The following is a 20,391-nucleotide window of genomic DNA, read 5'->3' on the forward strand; positions in this document are numbered from 1 at the left end:
CATCCCTACCTCACCCCTACCACCCCCTTCATCCCTACCTCACCCCTACAACCACCTTCACCCCTTCCTCACCCTACCATCTCTTTCATCCCTACCTCACTCTTACCACCACCTTCACTCCTACCTCACCCCTACCACCTCCTTCATCCCTACCTCACGCCTACCACCTCCTTCATCCCTACCTCACCCCTACCACTCCCTTCATCCCTGCCTCACTCCTACCACTCCCTTCATCCCTGCCTCACTCCTACCACCTCCTTCATCCCTGCCTCACCCCTACCACCTCCTTCATCTCTATCTCACCCCTACCACCTCCTTCATCCCTGCCTCACCCCTACCACCTCCTTCATCCCTGCCTCACCCCTACCACCTCCTTCATCCCTGCCTCACCCCAACCACCTCCTTCGTCCCTACCTCACCCCTACCACTCCCTTCATCCCTGCCTCACCCCAACCACCTCCTTCATCCCTGCCTCACCCCTATCACTCCCTTCATCCCTGCCTCACCCCTACCACCTCCTTCATCTCTATCTCACCCCTACCACCTCCTTCATCCCTACCTCACCCCTACCAACCCCTTCATCCCTACCTCACCCCTACCACCTCCTTCATCCCTGCCTCACCCCTACCACCTCCTTCATCCCTGCCTCACCCCTACCACCTCCTTCACCCCTACCTCACCCCTACCACCTCCTTCATCCCTGCCTCACCCCTACCACCTCCTTCATCCCTGCCTCACCCCTACCACCTCCTTCATCCCTGCCTCACCCCTACCACCTCCTTCACCCCTACCTCAACCCTACCACCTCCTTCATCTCTATCTCACCCCTACCACCTCCTTCATCCCTACCTCACCCCTACCACCTCCTTCATCCCTACCTCACCCCTACCACCTCCTTCATCCCTGCCTCACCCCAACCAACCCCTTCATCCCTACCTCACCCCTACCACCTCCTTCATCCCTACCTCACCCCTACCAACCCCTTCATCCCTGCCTCACCCCTACCACCTCCTTCATCCCTGCCTCACCCCTACCAACCCCTTCATCCCTACCTCACCCCTACCACCTCCTTCATCCCTACCTCACCCCTACCAACCCCTTCATCCCTGCCTCACCCCTACCACCTCCTTCATCCCTGCCTCACCCCTACCAACCCCTTCATCCCTACCTCACCCCTACCACCTCCTTCATCCCTGCCTCACCCCTACCAACCCCTTCATCCCTACCTCACCCCTACCAACCCCTTCATCCCTACCTCACCCCTACCACCTCCTTCATCCTTACCTCACCCCTACCATCTCCTTCATCCCTACCTCACCCCTACAACCCCTTCATCCCTACCTCACCCCTACCAACCCCTTCATCCCTGCCTCACCCCTACCACCTCCTTCATCCCTGCCTCACCCCAACCAACCCCTTCACCCCTACCTCACCCCTACCACCTCCTTCATCCCTGCCTCAACCCTACCACCTCCTTCACCCCTACCTCAACCCTACCACCTATTTCATCCCTACCACCTCCTTTGCTTCCCTCCCTCCCTCCCTCTCACTCTCCACACCCTCTCACCCCCCCCTACCTCGCCCTAGCCCCATTCCCCCTCCCCCTCCATCTCCCAATCTCTCTGCAGTAAGTAAATAACTCCAAAGCATAAATAAAATTAGATGTCGATGAAAAAGTATGATATTTTCCTTCTGGTACAATAAAGTTAATCCTATGTTATATTGTCAGGCTGGTGGAGGAGGTGAAGCTGAGGGCCAGTGGGTGTCAGCTGCAGAATGAGGATGTGTACATGAACACCACCTTCCAGGACTTCATCCAGATGTGTGTGAGGAAGCTCCGAGGGGAGGACGACGAGGAGGAGCTGGTCGTTGACTACGTAAGAGTCATCGTCGTCATTATTACTATGATCCTCTATCTTCATCATTATCATAACCATCATCATCATTATTACCACCAGAATCAGCATTATCCTCAATACTCTAATCTAATGTAGGCCGTTAGGAACAGGAGTGAAACTTTGGAGGGCGTTCCAGTTCTTATTTCAGTCTCCTGCGTTAGTAACATGATCACTAAGGAAGAACACAACAAGCCTTGAAAGGCCTTTGGATTAGGTAGCGTAACGTAAATGTCCTGTAACCAGGTGGAGAAGAACATCAACAACATGACCATCCGGATGCCCCACCAGCTCTTTATCAACGGGGAGTTTGTGGACGCAGAGGGAGGGAAGACCTACAAGACCATCAACCCCACAGATGGAACAGTAGGGAGCTAGCTTTCACCTGTCCATTAATGTCTGATCCATGGTTTTCCTAAAGTTCTTAATAACTTGATCTGCTCGCACCAATTTGGTTTGTCTCAGACGATGACAAATTAAGTGACTATATCACTCTTACAGTATGTGTGTGTGTGTGTTTCCCATCTCTCTCGCTCTCTCTTTAGGCTATCTGCGATGTGTCTTTAGCTCAAGCCAGTGACGTGGACAGAGCTGTAGCGGCCGCCAAGGAGGCGTTCGAGGAGGGAGAGTGGGGAAAGATAAACCCCAGAGACAGAGGCAGACTCCTATATAAGTCAGTCTATTAGAAACAAGCATGTAAAATAGCATCCTATTATAGCGCAGTACTTTTAACCTGGGTCCATAGGGAATAGGGCCCATAGGTTCCATAGAAAATAGGGCCCCATTTCTGATGCAACACAAGACTAAGACCCAGCCACATATAATAATACAGGTGGTCTTTGAAACACTCAAATGCAGGCAACTATACATTCAACCATGTATCGCTGGGTCAAATCAAATCTTATTTGTCACATACACATGGTTAGCAGATGTTAATGCGAGTGTAGCGAAATGCTTGTGCTTCTAGTTCCGACCGTGCAGTAATATCTAACAAGTAATCTAAACTAACAATTTCACAACAACTACTTTATACACACAAGTGTAAAGGAATGAATAAGAATATGTACATAAAAATATATGAATGAGTGATGGCCGAACGGCAGGCAAGAAGCAGTAGATGGTATAGGGTACAGTATATACATATGAGATGAGTAATGTTGGGTATGAAAACATACAAAGCGGCATTGTTTAAAGTGGCTAGTGATACATTACATCAAGATGCAGTAGATGGTATAGAGTACATTATATACATATGAGATGAGTAATGTAGGGTATGTAAACATTATACACTGCTCAAAAAAATAAAGGGAACACTTAAACAACACAATGTAACTCCAAGTCAATCACACTTCTGTGAAATCAAACTGTCCACTTAGGAAGCAACACTGATTGACAATAAATTTCACATGCTGTTGTGCAAATGGAAAAGACAACAGGTGGAAATTATAGGCAATTAGCAAGACACCCCCAATAAAGGAGTGGTTCTGCAGGTGGGGACCACAGACCACTTCTCAGTTCCTATGCTTCCTGGCTGATGTTTTGGTCACTTTTGAATGCTGGCGGTGCTTTCACTCTAGTGGTAGCATGAGACAGAGTCAACAACCCACACAAGTGGCTCAGGTAGTGCAGCTCATCCAGGATGGCACATCAATGCGAGCTGTGGCAAGAACGTTTGCTGTGTCTGTCAGCGTAGTGTCCAGAGCATGGAGGCACTACCAGGAGACAGGTCAGTACATCAGGAGACGTGGAGGAGGATGTAGGAGGGCAACAACCCAGCAGCAGGACCGCTACCTCCGCCTTTGTGCAAGGAGGAGCAGGAGAAGCACTGCCAGAGCCCTGCAAAATGACCTCCAGCAGGCCACAAATGTGCATGTGTCTGCTCAAACGGTCAGAAACAGACTCCATGAGGGTGGTATGAGGGCCCGACGTCCACAGGTGGGGGTTGTGCTTACAGCCCAACACCGTGCAGGACGTTTGGCATTTGCCAGAGAACACCAAGATTGGCAAATTCGCCACTGGCGCCCTGTGCTCTTCACAGATGAAAGCAGGTTCACACTGAGCACGTGACAGACGTGAGAGAGTCTGGAGACGCCATGGAGAACGTTCTGCTGCCTGTAACATCCTCCAGCATGACCGGTTTGGCGGTGGGTCAGTCATGGTGTGGGGTGGCATTTCTTTGGGGGGCCGCACAGCCCTCCATGTGCTCGCCAGAGGTAGCCTGACTGCCATTAGGTACCGAGATGAGATCCTCAGACCCCTTGTGAGACCATATGCTGGTGCGGTTGGCCCTGGGTTCCTCCTAATGCAAGACAATGTTAGACCTCATGTGGCTGGAGTGTGTCAGCAGTTCCTGCAAGAGGAAGGCATTGATGCTATGGACCGGCACGCCCGTTCCCCAGACCTGAATCCAATTCAGCACATCTGGGACATCATGTCTCGCTCCATCCACCAACGCCACGTTGCACCACAGACTGTCCAGGAGTTGGCGGATGCTTTAGTCCAGGTCTGGGAGGAGATCCCTCAGGAGACCATCCGCCACCTCATCAGGAGCATGCCCAGGCGTTGTAGGGAGGTCATACAGGCCCGTGGAGGTCACACATACTACTGAGCCTCATTTTGACTTGTTTTAAGGACATTACACCAAAGTTGGATCAGCCTGTAGTGTGGTTTTCCACTTTAATTTTGAGTGTGACTCCAAATCCAGACCTCCATGGGTTAATAAATTGGATTTCCATTGATTATTTTTGTGTGATTTTGTTGTCAGCACATTCAACTATGTAAAGAAAAAAGTATTTAAAAAGATTATTTCTTTCATTCAGATCTAGGATGTGTTGTTTAAGTGTTCCCTTTATTTTTTTGAGCAGTATATAAAGTGCCATTGTTTAAAGTGGCTAGTGATACATTTATTACATCCATTTTTTCATTATTAAAGTGGCTAGAGATATGAGTCAGTATGTTGGCAGCAGCCACTCAATGTTAATGGCTGTTTAACAGTCTGATGGCCTTGAGATAGAAGCTGTTTTTCAGTCTCTCGGTCCCAGCTTTGATGCACCTGTACTGACCTCGCCTTCTGGATGATGGCGGGGTGAACAGGCAGTGGCTCGGGTGGATGTTGTCCTTGATGATCTTTTTGGCCTTCCTGTGACATCGGGTGGTGTAGGTGTCCTGGAGGGCAGGTAGTTTGCCCCCGGTGATGCGTTGTGCAGACTTCACTACCCTCTGGATAGCCTTACGGTTGTGGGGGCGGAGCAGTTGCCGTACCAGGCGGTGATATAGCCCGACAGGATGCTCTCGATTGTGCATCTGTAGAAGTTTGTGAGTGTTTTTAGTGACAAGCCGAATTTCTTCAGCCTCCTGAGGTATTTCTTCAGCCACCACGCTATCTGTGTGGGTGGACCATTTCAGTTTGTCTGTGATGTGTACGCCAAGGAACTTAAAACTTTCCACCTTCTCCACTACTGTCCCGTTTCCATGTTTCCTGAAGTCCACGATCATCTCCTTTGTTTTGTTGACATTGAGTGTGAGGTTATTTTCCTGACACCACACTCCGAGGGCCCTCACCTCCTCCCTGTAGGCCGTCTCGTCATTGTTGGTAATCAGGCCTACCACTGTAGTGTCGTCTGCAAACTTGATGATTGAGTTGGAGGTGTGCATGGCCACGCAGTCATGGGTGAACAGGGAGTACAGGAGAGGGCTGAGAACGCAGCCTTGTGGGGCCCCAGTGTTGAGGACCAGCAGGGTGGAGATGTTGACACCTACCCTCACCACCTGGGGGCGGCCCGTCAGGAAGTCCAGGACCCAGTTGCACAGGGCGGGTTCAAGACCCAGGGTCTCAAGCTTAATGACGAGTTTGGAGGGAACTATGGTGTAAAATGCTGAGCTGTAGTCGATGTAGTCGACCTTCTTACATAGGTATTCCTCTTGTCCAGATGGGTTAGGGCAGTGTGATTGCGTCGTTTGTGGACCTATTGGGGCGGTAAGCAAATTGGAGTGGGTCTAGGGTGTCAGGTAGGGTGGAGGTGATATGGCCCTTGACTAGTCTCTCAAAGCACTTCATGATGACAGAAGTGAGTGCTACGGGGCGATAGTCATTTAGCTCAGTTACCTTTTGCTTTCTTGGGAACAGGAAGAATGGTGGCCCTCTTAAAGCATGTGGGAACAGCAGACTGGTTGAATATGTCGGTAAACACACCAGCCAGGGTCTATAAGATACACAGAATAATATATAGATGTTTTTTGAAGATGTATGTGAGGTCACACTTCACTTTTTGATTTGTGTAATATTTTTCATTAAGGTGCATTTTCCAGTGTTAAATTACTAACACGTTGCTGTGGCAGATGTTTAAATGAAACTATTTAACCCTTCACTGCCCCCTCCAGGCTGGCTGACCTGATGGAGGAGCACCAAGAGGAGTTAGCCACCATAGAGTCCATGGACTCTGGGGCCGTATACACACTGGCCCTGAAGACCCATGTGGGCATGTCCATCCAGACCTTCCGCTACTTCGCTGGCTGGTGTGACAAGATCCAGGTGAGAGAGTGAGGGATATCACAACATTGTCCATATTGCCCACTGCTTTACATTTTGTGCAACAAAGAAGCAGGTGCTTTAAAGATCCAATGCAGCTGTTTTTATCTCAATATCACATCGTTTCTGGGTAACAATTAAGTACTTTAATTATTAAATGGTCAAAAAGAAACAAAAATAGGTTCTTAACAAAGGGCAATTTATCAAGCAAGAATTTAGCTAGGACTGTCTGAGTGGGGAGGGGAAAACTGGAAATTAGCTGTTATTGGAAGACAGTTTTGAAACTCTTTCTTATTTCTATTAACTAATTTACCACATGGCGATGTCACCATCGAAGGCCAAAACTCCATCCCGCCAAAACAGGCTGAAATTTCAGGCAGTATTTTGAAACAGCTTGTACACTAAAACGGCATTATCATCATTTTCACAATATTATTCTAACAACCTCATAGCATGGAAATATATGTAAAACACTGGAAAATCACGTTTTTGACTGCATTGGGCTTTTAAGTAAAGACTTGTTACCTACTCTGAATATAATATCACAGGTAAGGGGCCAGTCATTCCTAAGTGCTTTATTATAGTTTCATAATGCTTTGGCTGCATCTATAAGGTGCTATATACACCGAGTGTACAAAATATTAAGGACACCTTCCTAATATTGAGTTGCACCCCTCCCATTTTGCCGTCAGAACAGCCTCAATTCGTCGGGGCATAGACTACCAAGAGTTGAAAGCGTTCCACAAGGATGATGGCCCATGTTGACACCAAAAATCCTTCTTTAACCTGTCTCCTTCCCTTCATCTACACTGATTTAACAAGTGACATCAATAAGGGATCATAGCTTTCACCTGGATTCACCTGGTCCGTCTATGTCAAGGAAAGAGCAGGTGTTCCTAATGTTTTGTACACTCAGTGTATATGTTTATAAGGCAATATAACACTCACTTTATAAGCTTCTTCTAATTATTCTTCTGGGTTATTGTTGTAGTGTTATTTGGATTGTAATATGGATTTGTTCTGATATTTATAGATTTTTTTGTATTATTCTTTTGACATTCTACTGTATTGTTGAGGAACTGGCAACTCAAGCATTTCGCTGCACCCGCTATAACATCCACTTAACTTTCTATGCGACCAAGAAACTTAGATTTGATTTGATGTTTAAGTTTATGTTCATGATCAGTGACTGTCTCCTTCTACAGGGCTGCACCATCCCCATAAACCAGGCCCGACCCAATCGCAACCTTACCTTCACCAAGAAAGAACCAATCGGGTGAGATACACCAGCCACATGCAAATACACAGCCAATCAATTTTTGGGTCAAAACAAGATTTTGAGAATAAGCATATTTGTCATTTTAACTCTCAGAGTGTGTGCTATCGTAATTCCCTGGAACTACCCTCTCATGATGTTGGCCTGGAAAACAGCTGCCTGTCTGGCTGCTGGTAACACTGTGGTCCTCAAACCTGCCCAAGTAAGGAGCATCACAATCCCGTTCATATTTTTTCACTAAAGAGGGGCACAAAGGGATATTGTAAAATGTTCTGTACTGTACTGTGCACTAGGGGGCAGTGCACTGGTGTCCAGACACTAAATTGTGTACTGTACAGAAAATGTTTCAGCCAGAGGAGGTTGGTGGCACCTTATTTGGGGATATTGGACTCCTGGTAATGGCTGAAGCAGAATCAGAATTTGCGCCGTTCCAGCTATTATTATGAGCCGTCCTCCCCTCAGCAGCCTCCAGGGGTTTCAACCCCTTCTCCAATGGGGCATTTAGTTAGCGTGATCCATTTGAACGTTTTGAAAAGCGATATGGCCACATGTTCTATTATATCCGTACCGTGTACTGCCAGAAGACTGGCCACCCCTCAGAACCTGGTTCCTCTCTAGGATTTTTCATAGATTCCAGCCTTCTAGGGAGTTTTTCCTAGTCTACGTGCGTTTCCCTCTGCATTGCTTGCTCTTTGGGGTTTTAGGCTGGGTTGCTGTAAAACACTTTTTGACAACTGCTAATGTAAAATGGGCTTTATATAATACATTTGATTGATTGGCCTATGGGGTTTAGCCAACTCCTGACTATTGTTAGCGTGTCCTTCAATAAAGTTACAGAAGCAGTCTTTTTACAGGGGTACAACTGATTTCAATCCATTTGATACAGTATGCCTGAGATACCTGCATTTGTCAAGGAATATGAATTGCCTAAAGCTAGCATGTTCAATCATTTTGGTTGTGTGTGTATATTCCTATGGTCCTTAGGTGACTCCACTGACAGCGGTGAAGTTTGCTGAATTGGCTGCGAGGGCAGGATTCCCCAAGGGAGTGATCAACATCCTCCCTGGATCAGGTAAACATGCTTTTCTGTTTTTGATCGTTGTTTTATACAAATGTTCATATCGAAAGAGTTGCGCCTATCTTTTCTTTACACACCTGGTTTTTGGCTGCATCTCAGTTGTCCTCTCACCCCCTGCAATAAAGAACCTGGGAAGGTGCACCATTTTTTCCCAGATGACTGAAAAGTTGACTTATAGGAGATACAAGGTTTTGTTGTGATGCTGACGGTGTGCTGGTTCCTCTTCTGCTGTCTGTCAGGTGCTCTGGTGGGCCAGCGTCTGTCCGACCACCCGGACGTCCGGAAGCTTGGCTTTACTGGCTCCACTGAGATAGGGAAACACATCATGAAGAGGTGAGTTGTCACTGTTGTGGCAACCTTAGTCCAGAGAGGTCATGACTTTAGGCTCTGGGTGGTTGGCCATGACTTTGGCCGATAATAGCATACTGTTTATGTGTATGTATTACAGCAGTGGTCACCAACCTTTTCTGAGTCAAAATCACTTTCTGAGTCAAAATTCAAGCAAAGATCTACCGCACAGATTATTATTATTTTTTACGTGACTTAAAACCCCCTAACATGCTGACTATACCACTAACATGCTGACTACATTATTGCACCCACACTGCCTCTTGCGCACCAATGAGCGTCTGCGTTGCCAAGCGTTAAAATAGAAGTCAGTTCTATTTGTGACGCTGAGTCCTGCCTCCCATCTCCTCATTGGTTTATAGAAGCTGATACCCACGTGCCATCTCATTGGTTATACCCACGTGTGTGACTGAAAGACGAAGGGAGGTCGGTTGTGGTAATACAGCTTATGAAAGTTAGTTGCCAATCGCAATATAATGTCCAAAGAAGAAAAAGCCTGGAAGGAGGAGAGATGACTAGAAATTATTCGGTTGACAGTTTTATGTGTGGATTAATTGTCGGAGTAGAGGACCTTGTGTAAATGGGAGAAATTAGCTAGCAACTGCAAGCTAGCTAGCTAAATTGCCATAAATGTTTAATGCTTTTCGACCTGGCCCCAAATTAATATAATTGGTTCAGAGTTTGTTTTGATATTTTAACCTGCGTGTTGTGATGGCATTTGGTGTAGGGGGACAAAATCAATCTGTGCACGATGGCGCACGCGCGCGGCCGGTTTGGGTATGGTGTAAAAGGTCGATGTCCATGCCCCCGCTGAAATCTAATTAGCACAATCAAAAACTCACAAAATGGGAACACTTTGCCTTCCCGGCATTAGGGCTGCTGAATAAAGTGCAGCTACCGTCAACAGCGCGAAACAAATAAAAAAATAGGAATGCAAGGCCTTAACAGAAATGTTTTGTGATCAACTAGGAATGACTTGGAGATCGACCAGTTTATCGCGATCCACTGGTTGGGGACCACTGTAGTGCAGTATGTGTCTGTCTGTGTGTTTGTGTATTAACACCTGTTTTTGTGTGTACCTCTATCTCAGCTGTGCAGTCAGTAATGTGAAGAAGGTGTCCCTAGAACTAGGGGGTAAATCTCCACTCATCATCTTCAGTGACTGTGACATGGACAAGGCCGTCCGCATGGTCAGTGGGCCTTCAATTCAATGCTGGTCACTACATAACATTAATACAAAAATATGTATATCAAAGAATATAAAATATGAATATTTCAGAATATTGTAAGGCGTCAATTTCACTGTATTTATTTGTGTATTTTAGGGAATGAGCGCTGTATTCTTCAACAAGGGAGAGAACTGCATTGCAGCAGGCAGACTCTTTGTGGAAGAGAACATCCATGACCAGTATGTCAAGAGAGTGGTACGTGTCTCAATGCTAACCTAGTCACCCGCACGCTACCTTATCTCACAGCGCTATGCTAATTTAGCCACCCGCTCGCTACCTTATCTCACAGTGCTATGCTAAGTTAGCCACCGCTCGCTACCTTATCACACAGGGTTATTCTAACTCAGCCATCCGTTAACTTATCTCACAGAGCTGTGCTAACTTAGCCATCCTCTTCCTTATCACTTCTGTCATCATGAAGTGCTTTGAGAGGCTAGTTAAGGATCATATCACCTCTATCTTACCTGACAACCTAGACCCACTTCAATTTGCATACCGCCCCAATAGGTCCACAGACGATGCAATCGCCATCGCACTGCACACTGCCCTATCCCATCTGTACAAGAGGAATACTTATGTAAGAATGCTGTTCATTGACTATAGCTCAGCCTTCAACACCATAGTGCCCTCCAAGCTCATCATTTAGCTCGGGGCCCTGGGTCTGAACCCCGCCCTGTGCAACTGGGTCCTGGACTTCTTGACGGGCCGCCCTCAGGTGGTGAAGGTAGGAAACAACAACTCCATTATGCTGATCCTCAACACAGGGGCCCCACAAGGGTGCGTGCTCAACCCCCTCCTGTACTCCCTGTTCACCCATGGAGGCGTGCGTGGCCACGCAGTCAACTCAATCATCAAGTTTACAGACAACACAACAGTTGTAGGCCTGGTTACCACTGACAAGACAGCCTACAGGGAGGAGGTGAGGGCCCTGGCGGAGTGGTGCCAGGAAAATAACCTCTCCCTCAATGTCAACAAAATGACCGTGGACTCCGGGAAGCAGCAGAGAGAGCATGCTCCTATCCACATCGACGGGACCACAGGAGAGAAGGTGAAAAGCGTCGAGTTCCTCGGCGTACACTGACGATCTGAAATGGTCCACCCACACAGACAGTGTGGTGAAGAAGGTGCAACAGCGTCTCTTCAACCTCAGGAGGCTGAATAAATTTGGCTTGCCCAACGCATCACCGGGGGTACACTGCCTGCCCTCCAGGACACCTACAGCACCCGATGTCACAGGAAGGCCAAAAATATCATCAAGGACATCAACCACCCAAGCCACGGTCTGTTCACCCAGCTATCATCCAGAAGGCGAAGTCAATACAGGTGCATCAAAGCTGGGACCGAAAGACGAAAAACACCTCAAGGCCATCAGACTGTTAAATAGCCATCATTAGCCGGCTACCACCTGGTTACTCGACCCTTTACCTTAGAGGCTGCTGCCCTATATACACATAGACATGGAATCACTGGTCACTTTAAAATGGAACACTAGTAACTTTAATAATGTTTACATACTACTGCTTTACTCATTTCATATGTATTTACTGTATTCTATTCTACATTATTGTAGTCAATGCCACTCCGACATTGCTCGTCCTAATATTTATATATTTCTTATTTCTTTTACATTAGATTTGTGTGATTTGTTAGATACTACTGCACTAGAGCTAGGAAAACAAACATTTCGCTACACCCGCAATATCATCTGCTAAATATGTGTATGTGACCAATACAATTTGATTTGAATCTCACAGTGCTATGCTAACTTAGCCATCTGCTAACTACCTCATCTCAGGTGGAAGAGGTTAAGAAGATGAAGATCGGAGATCCTCTGGACCGCTCCACAGACCACGGACCCCAGAACCACAAGGCCCACTTGGACAAGCTGGTGGAGTACTGCCAGACAGGCGTGAGGGAAGGCGCCACTCTGGTGTGTGGGGGCAAACAGGTCTCCCGCCCAGGTTAGACTTCTTTTTTCAGTTCATAGCGCTGTAGATTTTACTAATATTAGTTGTGAGGCAGAGTTAGGGGCAAATGTCACTCCAATTCCAGTCCGTTCAGAAATGGAATTGGATGTCATACTGTGACCATTTGTGGTGTTACCATTTCTCAGTTCAAGGGATGACTATCAGCTACAAAATGACTAAAATAGTAAATAAGTTGTTTAGTATATCTTTCCCTGTGGTACCTCTCTCCAGGATTCTTCTTTGAGCCCACCATCTTTACCGATGTCCAGGACCACATGTTCATCGCTATAGAGGAGTCGTTTGGCCCCGTCATGATCCTCTCCAAGTTCAAGAGCGGGTCAGTGTTTGCCATTGTCAGATGGGTGCCCTGTGTGGTTCAGCTGACCCCAGAACACTTACATACCTGAGTCGGCATGGGTTTCAAATCTTGCGCATTGCTCCTCTGACTAGCTCTCCTCCGACCTTTCTCGACCTCTCTGTTCATCCCTTTCTCTCTCTCTTAGGGATGTGGACGAGGTTCTGCGGAGGGCCAATGCCACTGAGTATGGCCTGGCATCAGGCGTGTTCACCCGTGACATCAGCAAGGCACTGTATGTCAGCGAGAAGCTCAACGCCGGCACCGTCTTTGTCAACACCTACAACAAGACGGACGTGGCTGCTCCCTTCGGCGGCTTCAAGCAGTCCGGCTTTGGCAAAGACCTGGGTAAGACCTGCTGATTCTGGGACATTGTTTCCACACAGGTTAGATTAATCATAGAAGCCCACATGAAAAAATACTACAGTTTACAATAGAATACAACAGTACTTACTATAGAATTCTCTAGTAAACTGTGGAATACTATAGTAAACAGAGCAAAAACACTACACTTTTTTAACTATAGTAAATAATACAGTATTTCATTTGTAAATACCCTGCTGATTCCCCTCCCCCATATCCCAATTTGTGCCACCCAAAAGTGAGAAACCTACAGGCTAAGTATAGACCATATTGTGTTCCCTACAGGTTATAGAAATAGGGCAGAAGCTCTGAAGCTTCAGACCTACCTACCTACCTACAGGTTATGGAAAATTTGCTATTTTAGTATTTCTCCAGTAGGTTTCCTCAAAGAGCAAGCCTCCACTTCTATGTCAAAGATAATAAAACTAAAACACTGTTGTAAATACTCCAGTAATATTGGCAAAAACACTACAGTAAATACTATATAGTATGTATACCATAGTATACTATAGTATTTTTTTCATGTGGGAGTAGAATAACTAGAATGGGAAAAGTCCAAAGATGCATTTTCTAGGAATGCCAATTCAATTGCATGTATATCCTGTCTCAACATCACTGGCTTTCTCCAACAGGACAAGAGGCTCTTAACGAATACCTGAAGACCAAGGCTGTCACTGTAGAGTACTAAATATACAGCTCTGGAAAAAATTAACAGACCACTGCAAAATGATCAGTTTCTCTGGTTTTACTATTTATAGGTATGTGTTTGGTTAAAATGAACATTTTTGTTTTATTCTATAAACTACTGACAACATTTCTCCCAAATTCCAAATAAAAATATTGTCATTTAGAGCATTTATTTGCAGAAAATTAGGATTATCAGAATAACAAAAAAGATGCAGTGTTGTCAGACCTCGAATAAAGCAAAGAAAATAAGTTCATATTCATTTAAAAAAAAAACACAATACTAATGTTTTAACTTAGGAAGAGTTCAGAAATCAATATTTGGTGGAATAACCCTGATTTTCGATCAGACTGATCCTCCACCAAATTTCACAGTGGTTGTGAGACAGAGCATGCCAAGACGCATGAAAGCTGTGATTGAAAATCAGGGTTATTCCACCAAATATTGATTTCTGAACTCTTCCTAAGTTAAAACATTAGTATTGTGTTTTTTTTTAAATGAATATGAACTTATTTTCTTTGCTTTATTCGAGGTCTGACAACACTGCATCTTTTTGTTATTTTGATAATTAAAATTTTCTGCAAATAAATGCTCTAAATGACAATATTTTTATTTGGAATTTGGGAGAAATGTTGTCAGTAGTTTATAGAATAAAACAAAAATGTTCATTTTAACCAAACGCATACCTATAAATAGTAAAACCAGAGAAACGGATCATTTTGCAGTAGTCTGTTAATTTTTTGCAGAGCTGTATATAGAGAGATGTGTGGTAGCTACCCACTGGGCACAGACGTCAGTTCAACGTCTAGTTTTGATTTACATTTGGGTGAGTTGTCAACTAATGCAAATTCAACCCCCAAAATATCCCCATGTCATTGGATTTAGGTTAAAAGTTTGGTAACAAAAAACGTTCAGTTTTTGCAAATCCAATCAGTTTTCCCTGTTAAATGGCTTAGAAACAATATTGATTCCAATCAGTTTTCCCTGTTAAATGGCTTAGAAACAATGTTGATTCCAATCAGTTTTAGCCCAGTGGGTATTCTATCTTTATAATCAGACCATATGTCACTAAGCAAATTCGTGAACTAAATGTGAATGATAGACGAGGTAGAAATGAAACATAATACCTCCACATGCCCTGAGGAACAATTTGACTTGTAATTCAGTCTTTCTAAAATGGGATTAACCCTCTAATATTTCTTAGTGCTGTTTAGCACAATTACTTATGAAATGTAATATTTTTATGGATGAGAAATACAATGTGAAATGATATCCCCCTCTTAGAAATAAGAAATATTGACGTCATGTTGTAGCAGTTGGTCGACACTGGTAAATCTACCAACAATGTTTGAAATTGTCTACACCAGTGGTTCCCAAACTGTTATAGTCCCGTACCCCTTCAAACATTCAACCTCCAGCTGCGTACTCTAGCACCAGGATCAGCACACTCTCAAACGTTGTATTTTGCCATCATTGTAAGCCTGTCACACACACACTATACGATACATTTAACATAAGAATGAGTATGTATTTTGTCACAACCCGGCTCGTGGGAAGTGACAAAGAGCTCTTACAGGACCAGGGCACAAATAATAATATAATAATCAATAATTTTGCTCTTTATTTAACCATCTTACATATAAAACTTTATTTGTTCATCGAAAATGGTGAATAACTCACCACAGGTTAATGAGAAGGGTGTACTTGAAAGGATGCACATAACTCTGCAATGTTGGGTTGTATTGAGAGAGTCTGTCTTAAATCATTTTCCACACCCAGTCTGTGCCTGTATTTAGTTTCATGCTAGTGAGGGCCGAGAATCCACTCTCACATAGGTACGTGGTTACAAAGGGCATCAGTATCTTAACAGCGCGATTTGCCAAGGCAGGATACTCTGAGTGCAGCCCAATCCAGAAATCTGTCAGTGGCTTCTGATTAAATTCAATTTTCATAGAACCGCTTGTTGCAATTTTGATGAGGCGCTCTTGTTCAGATATCGGTAAGTGGACTGGAGGCAGGGCATGAAAGGGATAATGAATCCAGTTGTGTCATCCGTTTCGGAAAAGTACGTGCATAATTGCGTACCTAACTCACTCAGGTGCTTCGCTATATCACATTTGACATTGTCCGTAAGCTTGAGTTAATTTGCACACAAAAAAAATCATACAATGATGGAAAGACCTGTGTGTTGATCTTGTTAATGCAGACAGAGAAGAGCTCCAACTTCTTAATCATAGCCTCAATGTTGTCCCTCACATTGAATATAGTTTCAGAGAGTCCCTGTAATCCTAAATTCAGATCATTCATGTGAGAAAAAACATCACCCAGATAGGCCAGTCGTGTGAGAAACTCGTCATCATGCAAGCGGTCAGACAAGTGAAAATTATTAAAGAGAAGTTTAAGCTTGGCTCTCAATTCAAAAAAACGTGTTAATACTTTGCCCCTTGATAACCAGCGCACTTCTGTATGTTGTAAAAGCGTTACATGATCGCTGCCCATATGATTGCATAGTGCAGAAAATACACGAGAGTTCAGGGGCCTTGCTTTAAGAAAGTTAACGATTTTCACTGTAGTGTCCAAAACGTCTTTCAAGTTGTCAGGCATTCCCTTGGCAGCAAGAGCCTCTCGGTGGATGCTGCAGTGTACCCAAGTGGCATCGTGAGCAACTGCTTGCACGCGTATTACCACTTCACTATGTCTCCCTGTCATGGCTTTTGCGCCATCAGTACAGATACCAAGATGAGCAGCAGCTACATTTGGCTACACACGGACCGTTAGTGGAATTCCCACGAGAGAGTAACGGTTAATGTGATTGGATGTTAATTATTTGACTAGGCTACCTGTATTTGATATTGTGTTGTTATTTCACTGAACACTAGATGGTTTCATTTTATTTTTGGCAGTGAAACAAGGCTACAGGGCTATCACCCAAATGTATAGTCCTGTTGGAAAATATAAATGGACTGTTTGAAATTGTGGAGAAAAAATAAAGTCACATTTTTATTTTTTATTTTATTACTGTGAATCACATTTTTATTTGACGTACCCCCGAAGGCATTGCGCCCTAGTTTGGGAATACCTGGTCTACACAATAGATGTGTTGTGTTCATGGACAATACAGGATGACAATTCAATGGAACTTTATGAATGATGATCTCCATATCAGAGCTGGAACAAGCGCCTTTTTCTAATTTTCCTCATTCATTAAAATCACAAAGGTTTATACAGTAATATGACTGGTCTTTGCCCCTTACATATACCATTTGTTAAATTGCTAATGCAAATGTACTTTGGTGGACTGTATCCAAGGGACCTTATCCAAGGGAGAGGGCAGGCTGAAAAGACAACACCGGTCATGGAGGAACAAGTGAAGATTATTTTCTTAAACTTAAACACTTCCCTGTGGCTCAGTTGGTAGAGCATGGTGTTTGCAACGCCAGGGTTGTGGGTTCAATCCCCATGGGGGGCCAGTACGAAAAGAAGGGGGGGGAAATTATGAAAATGAAAAGTATGAAATGTATGCATTCACTACTGTAAGTTGCTCTGGATAAGAATGTCTGCTAAATGACTAAAATGTAAATGAATCCTGGTTGGCAGCAAATGTGTTTGTTTGTGCATACTTGCATGTTTCACACACCAATAATGATCTTCAATGGAGGTCTCCTGCCCTGTCTTGGACTAATAATAAGATAGATGAGGAGAAAGACAAGTCCAACAGAGAGCTACAGGTGGTGGCGCCGTAACTTGAGGTCGGGCTGGGGATGATGACTGCAAGCATAGTTCTGGATGCTGTACAGGTGGGTGAAGGGATTGTAAGGGCTGCATTCAATCTGTATCGTGGAAGATCCACATTAAAATGTAAAGGTCACAGCTCAGAGAGCGAAGCTGGGACATTGTGGGGGGTCACAGGGACCTCAATGGCACGCCACCACTAGGAACATGTCAGTCTTGGCACAATGGGATGACAGAGGCCTATTAATGTGGACATTTACACTTCTCTCCCTTTTTTCACCCTCATAAGACTGGCCCACCGGCCTAAACGTGGACTGGCCCACCGGGCATTTGCCTGAACTGCCCTTTGGCCAGTCCCTTTCAGGTTGGAAATGACAAACAGGCTATCTGTGTTTTTACTCAGTATTGTTGTCCATCTTAATGAAGAGTTTACATATGTCAAAGCATTACACTTTTGACGGACCACAGTCCGACAGAAGGTAGTACAGTATAATATACACAAATGCATCACATTCGTCTCGGTCTGTACAGTCTCCTAATAAAAAAATGCAACCATGTCTACAACAACCTCGGTCTAAAGACAAGTTCTGCATAGCAAGTGCCAGACAGTCTTTCATTATGTAATCCTGGATCCAACTCAAGGTGTGTAATGGGTTGTCTAGCCTGTCATATTGAGTCCCATAGACTTGCTATTTAACAACAAACCCGAAAGGCCATTGCTATCAATATGTCAGTGTGGACTACTACATGTATAGCTTGTAAGTTTCACTAAACTTTGTTTTCACTGCACACACACTGAGGATTATATGGCTCAAATAGGCCAGGTTCACACTCAAGTTGTACAACTGTTGTACAGCACATTTGACAGTGGTTTTGATAGTTTTTCTTCACAAAAATAATTACACAAGCATTGTGGAGACTGCACAATGGTTGTGTGTATAAAACTGAAAGCTTGTCTGCACATAAATGTAACACAAAAATAGCAGTTGTACCAAACCATTGTGTCAAATGCGCTGTACATTAGTTGTACAACCTGTGTGTGTACAGGGCCATAGATCCTAAAGTGGTAGGAATTTTGGCATTTCAGGTCAACAATTGGAAAATCAGAGCAGGCATTATCATATAAATAGAATGATTAAGTAATTATATTTTTATTGCCATTATCTTCTGGGTATAAGCAACAAATAATCTCTCAGTTATAAACGTGTCCCATAGTCCTGAGTTTACAGTTTAGCTCCGTTTATACCTGGAGCTAACATGGGTCCTTTGTCCTGATCTTGTCTACATTCTGATTGTGCCCACATTTCCAGAAATGTGTCTACTCATCACTGGAGGTTGGTGGCACCTTAATTGTGGAGTACAGGCTCGTGGTAATGGCTAGAGTGGAATAAATAGAATGCTATCAAATACATCAAACACATGGATTCCATGTGTTTGATGCCATTCCATTTGCTCCTTTCCAGACATTATTATGAGCCGTCCTCCCCTCAGCAGCCCCCACAGCTACTCATGGTATTAAACTGTGTCTGTTATCCATCCACTGTGTCTGCATTGTGACCAGACTTCCTGGTTCCTTCCTTTATGACAATTTGTTCACAGCTATTCATTCAAAGTAATATTTATTTACTGTAAGACACTTATTGATGTAATCAGTCAATAGTGCCATCTGTCAATGATTTTAGAGGGCAGAATAATGATGATTTAAATGGTTTCTCTGTCCAGATTTGTCTACACTTGTAAGATATCCAGCCACAATGCGTGTCTGACTACCTCCAGAGGTGGGCAGGATGATCTGATCGCAATGTGTCTTTTGATTGTGTCCACATTTTTAGACAGGTGTAGACAATCAAAATGTGTACAAGATCAGGACAAAGGACGCAAGTTAGAACCAGGTATAAACGGGACTTCTAAATTCCAACAAGGTGTCAGTGGCGGAGCAGGAGGCAACAGACTGTCCACGTCACGTCTCAGGGACGCCTCAGCTGACTCACTTTCACTGTGTGTGTGTGGGGTGGGGGGGGCTATAGGACAAGGAGGGATAAAGAGCTGAACTCGGTTCCTTCTCTCCTCTCTGGATAACAGCATGCAGGTCTCAAATGTCTGTCATGGTCATGAATGATTAAGAAGCTATTGATATTTACTTCACTTCCAGTGTTTGGCAAATATTTACTAAATGTCTCTCTAGTCAGTGTTTCAATCTGAATTTAAGTGAGAAGGGGGATAAATAGAGAAAAAGACAGGGGGTGAGGGGGGTGAGAGACTGGCTAATAATACTAACAGGTAGAAAAAGCCAAAACCCCATAAGCTCAGAAGATGTTATACAAATGGAGGGGAGACAGTCAGGAAGGAGAACAGATGTCCTTTAGAGGGGACCAGGCTAAATCCATGTGTTGGTGACAGGTACAGCACATGCTGGCACTGAGGATGAAACAACGAGGAAGAAAAGAGAGGAGAGAGAGGAACAAGATGGAGTTATCATGAGACAGAGGGAAAGGTAGAAAGAATGAAAATAGAAAGAAAGCAAAGGAGAGAGAGGGATAGAAAGAGAGAGATAGAGAGAGACCCCGTTTCAGTCTGATAGCCCTGCTCGCACAGACGACAGCAGCACCCCTCCTTCTCTCCCACCCGTTTCAGTCTGATAGCCCTGCTTGCACAGACGACAGCAGCATCCCCTCCTTCTCTCCCACTTGCACAGAAATACATCACGACCCAATTTGTTTGCGTCCCAGAGGAGAGGAAACCCCTGCCAGCAACTAGACAGGTACTCTTAACGCTTCGCCTTGGGACTCACACCTCATCATCCTCACTCAATGTCACCCTGCAGTCCTTTGCCTTCCGAGCCTTAGAACCACGGACCGTCATCTATTATCACCTTGTTTCTCATCTGCGACTCACCAACCAGCGCCCCACGTCACGTCTCTCCAGCCCAACATGA

The 20,391-nt window shown here is 44.7% G+C and overlaps 1 protein-coding gene and 1 non-coding gene across 5 annotated transcripts in view; both read left to right on the forward strand.

The window, feature by feature from the left end:
- Nucleotides 1-13,984, forward strand: part of LOC115150147 (cytosolic 10-formyltetrahydrofolate dehydrogenase) — a 39,428-nt gene extending 25,444 nt beyond the window's left edge. For all 4 annotated transcript variants that reach the window (XM_029693114.1, XM_029693113.1, XM_029693115.1 and 1 more), the window contains 14 exons: nt 1,730-1,877; nt 2,142-2,261; nt 2,441-2,568; nt 6,276-6,426; nt 7,629-7,699; nt 7,796-7,901; nt 8,684-8,771; nt 9,017-9,110; nt 10,216-10,315; nt 10,451-10,549; nt 12,150-12,315; nt 12,553-12,658; nt 12,825-13,024; nt 13,672-13,984. In XM_029693114.1, coding sequence (XP_029548974.1) covers nt 1,730-1,877; nt 2,142-2,261; nt 2,441-2,568; nt 6,276-6,426; nt 7,629-7,699; nt 7,796-7,901; nt 8,684-8,771; nt 9,017-9,110; nt 10,216-10,315; nt 10,451-10,549; nt 12,150-12,315; nt 12,553-12,658; nt 12,825-13,024; nt 13,672-13,727 — 1,633 coding nt within the window. In that variant the 3' untranslated portion in view covers nt 13,728-13,984. The remainder of the gene's footprint in view (nt 1-1,729; nt 1,878-2,141; nt 2,262-2,440; nt 2,569-6,275; nt 6,427-7,628; nt 7,700-7,795; nt 7,902-8,683; nt 8,772-9,016; nt 9,111-10,215; nt 10,316-10,450; nt 10,550-12,149; nt 12,316-12,552; nt 12,659-12,824; nt 13,025-13,671) is intronic.
- LOC115151216 (U7 small nuclear RNA) lies at nt 13,386-13,440 on the forward strand. Its single transcript, XR_003867234.1, has one exon. It is a non-coding gene; the product is annotated as a U7 small nuclear RNA (small nuclear RNA).
- Nucleotides 13,985-20,391: the final 6,407 nt, after the last annotated feature.

The sequence above is a fragment of the Salmo trutta genome, chromosome 16 (genome assembly GCF_901001165.1).
Source record: "Salmo trutta chromosome 16, fSalTru1.1, whole genome shotgun sequence".
NCBI lineage: Eukaryota > Metazoa > Chordata > Actinopteri > Salmoniformes > Salmonidae > Salmo > Salmo trutta.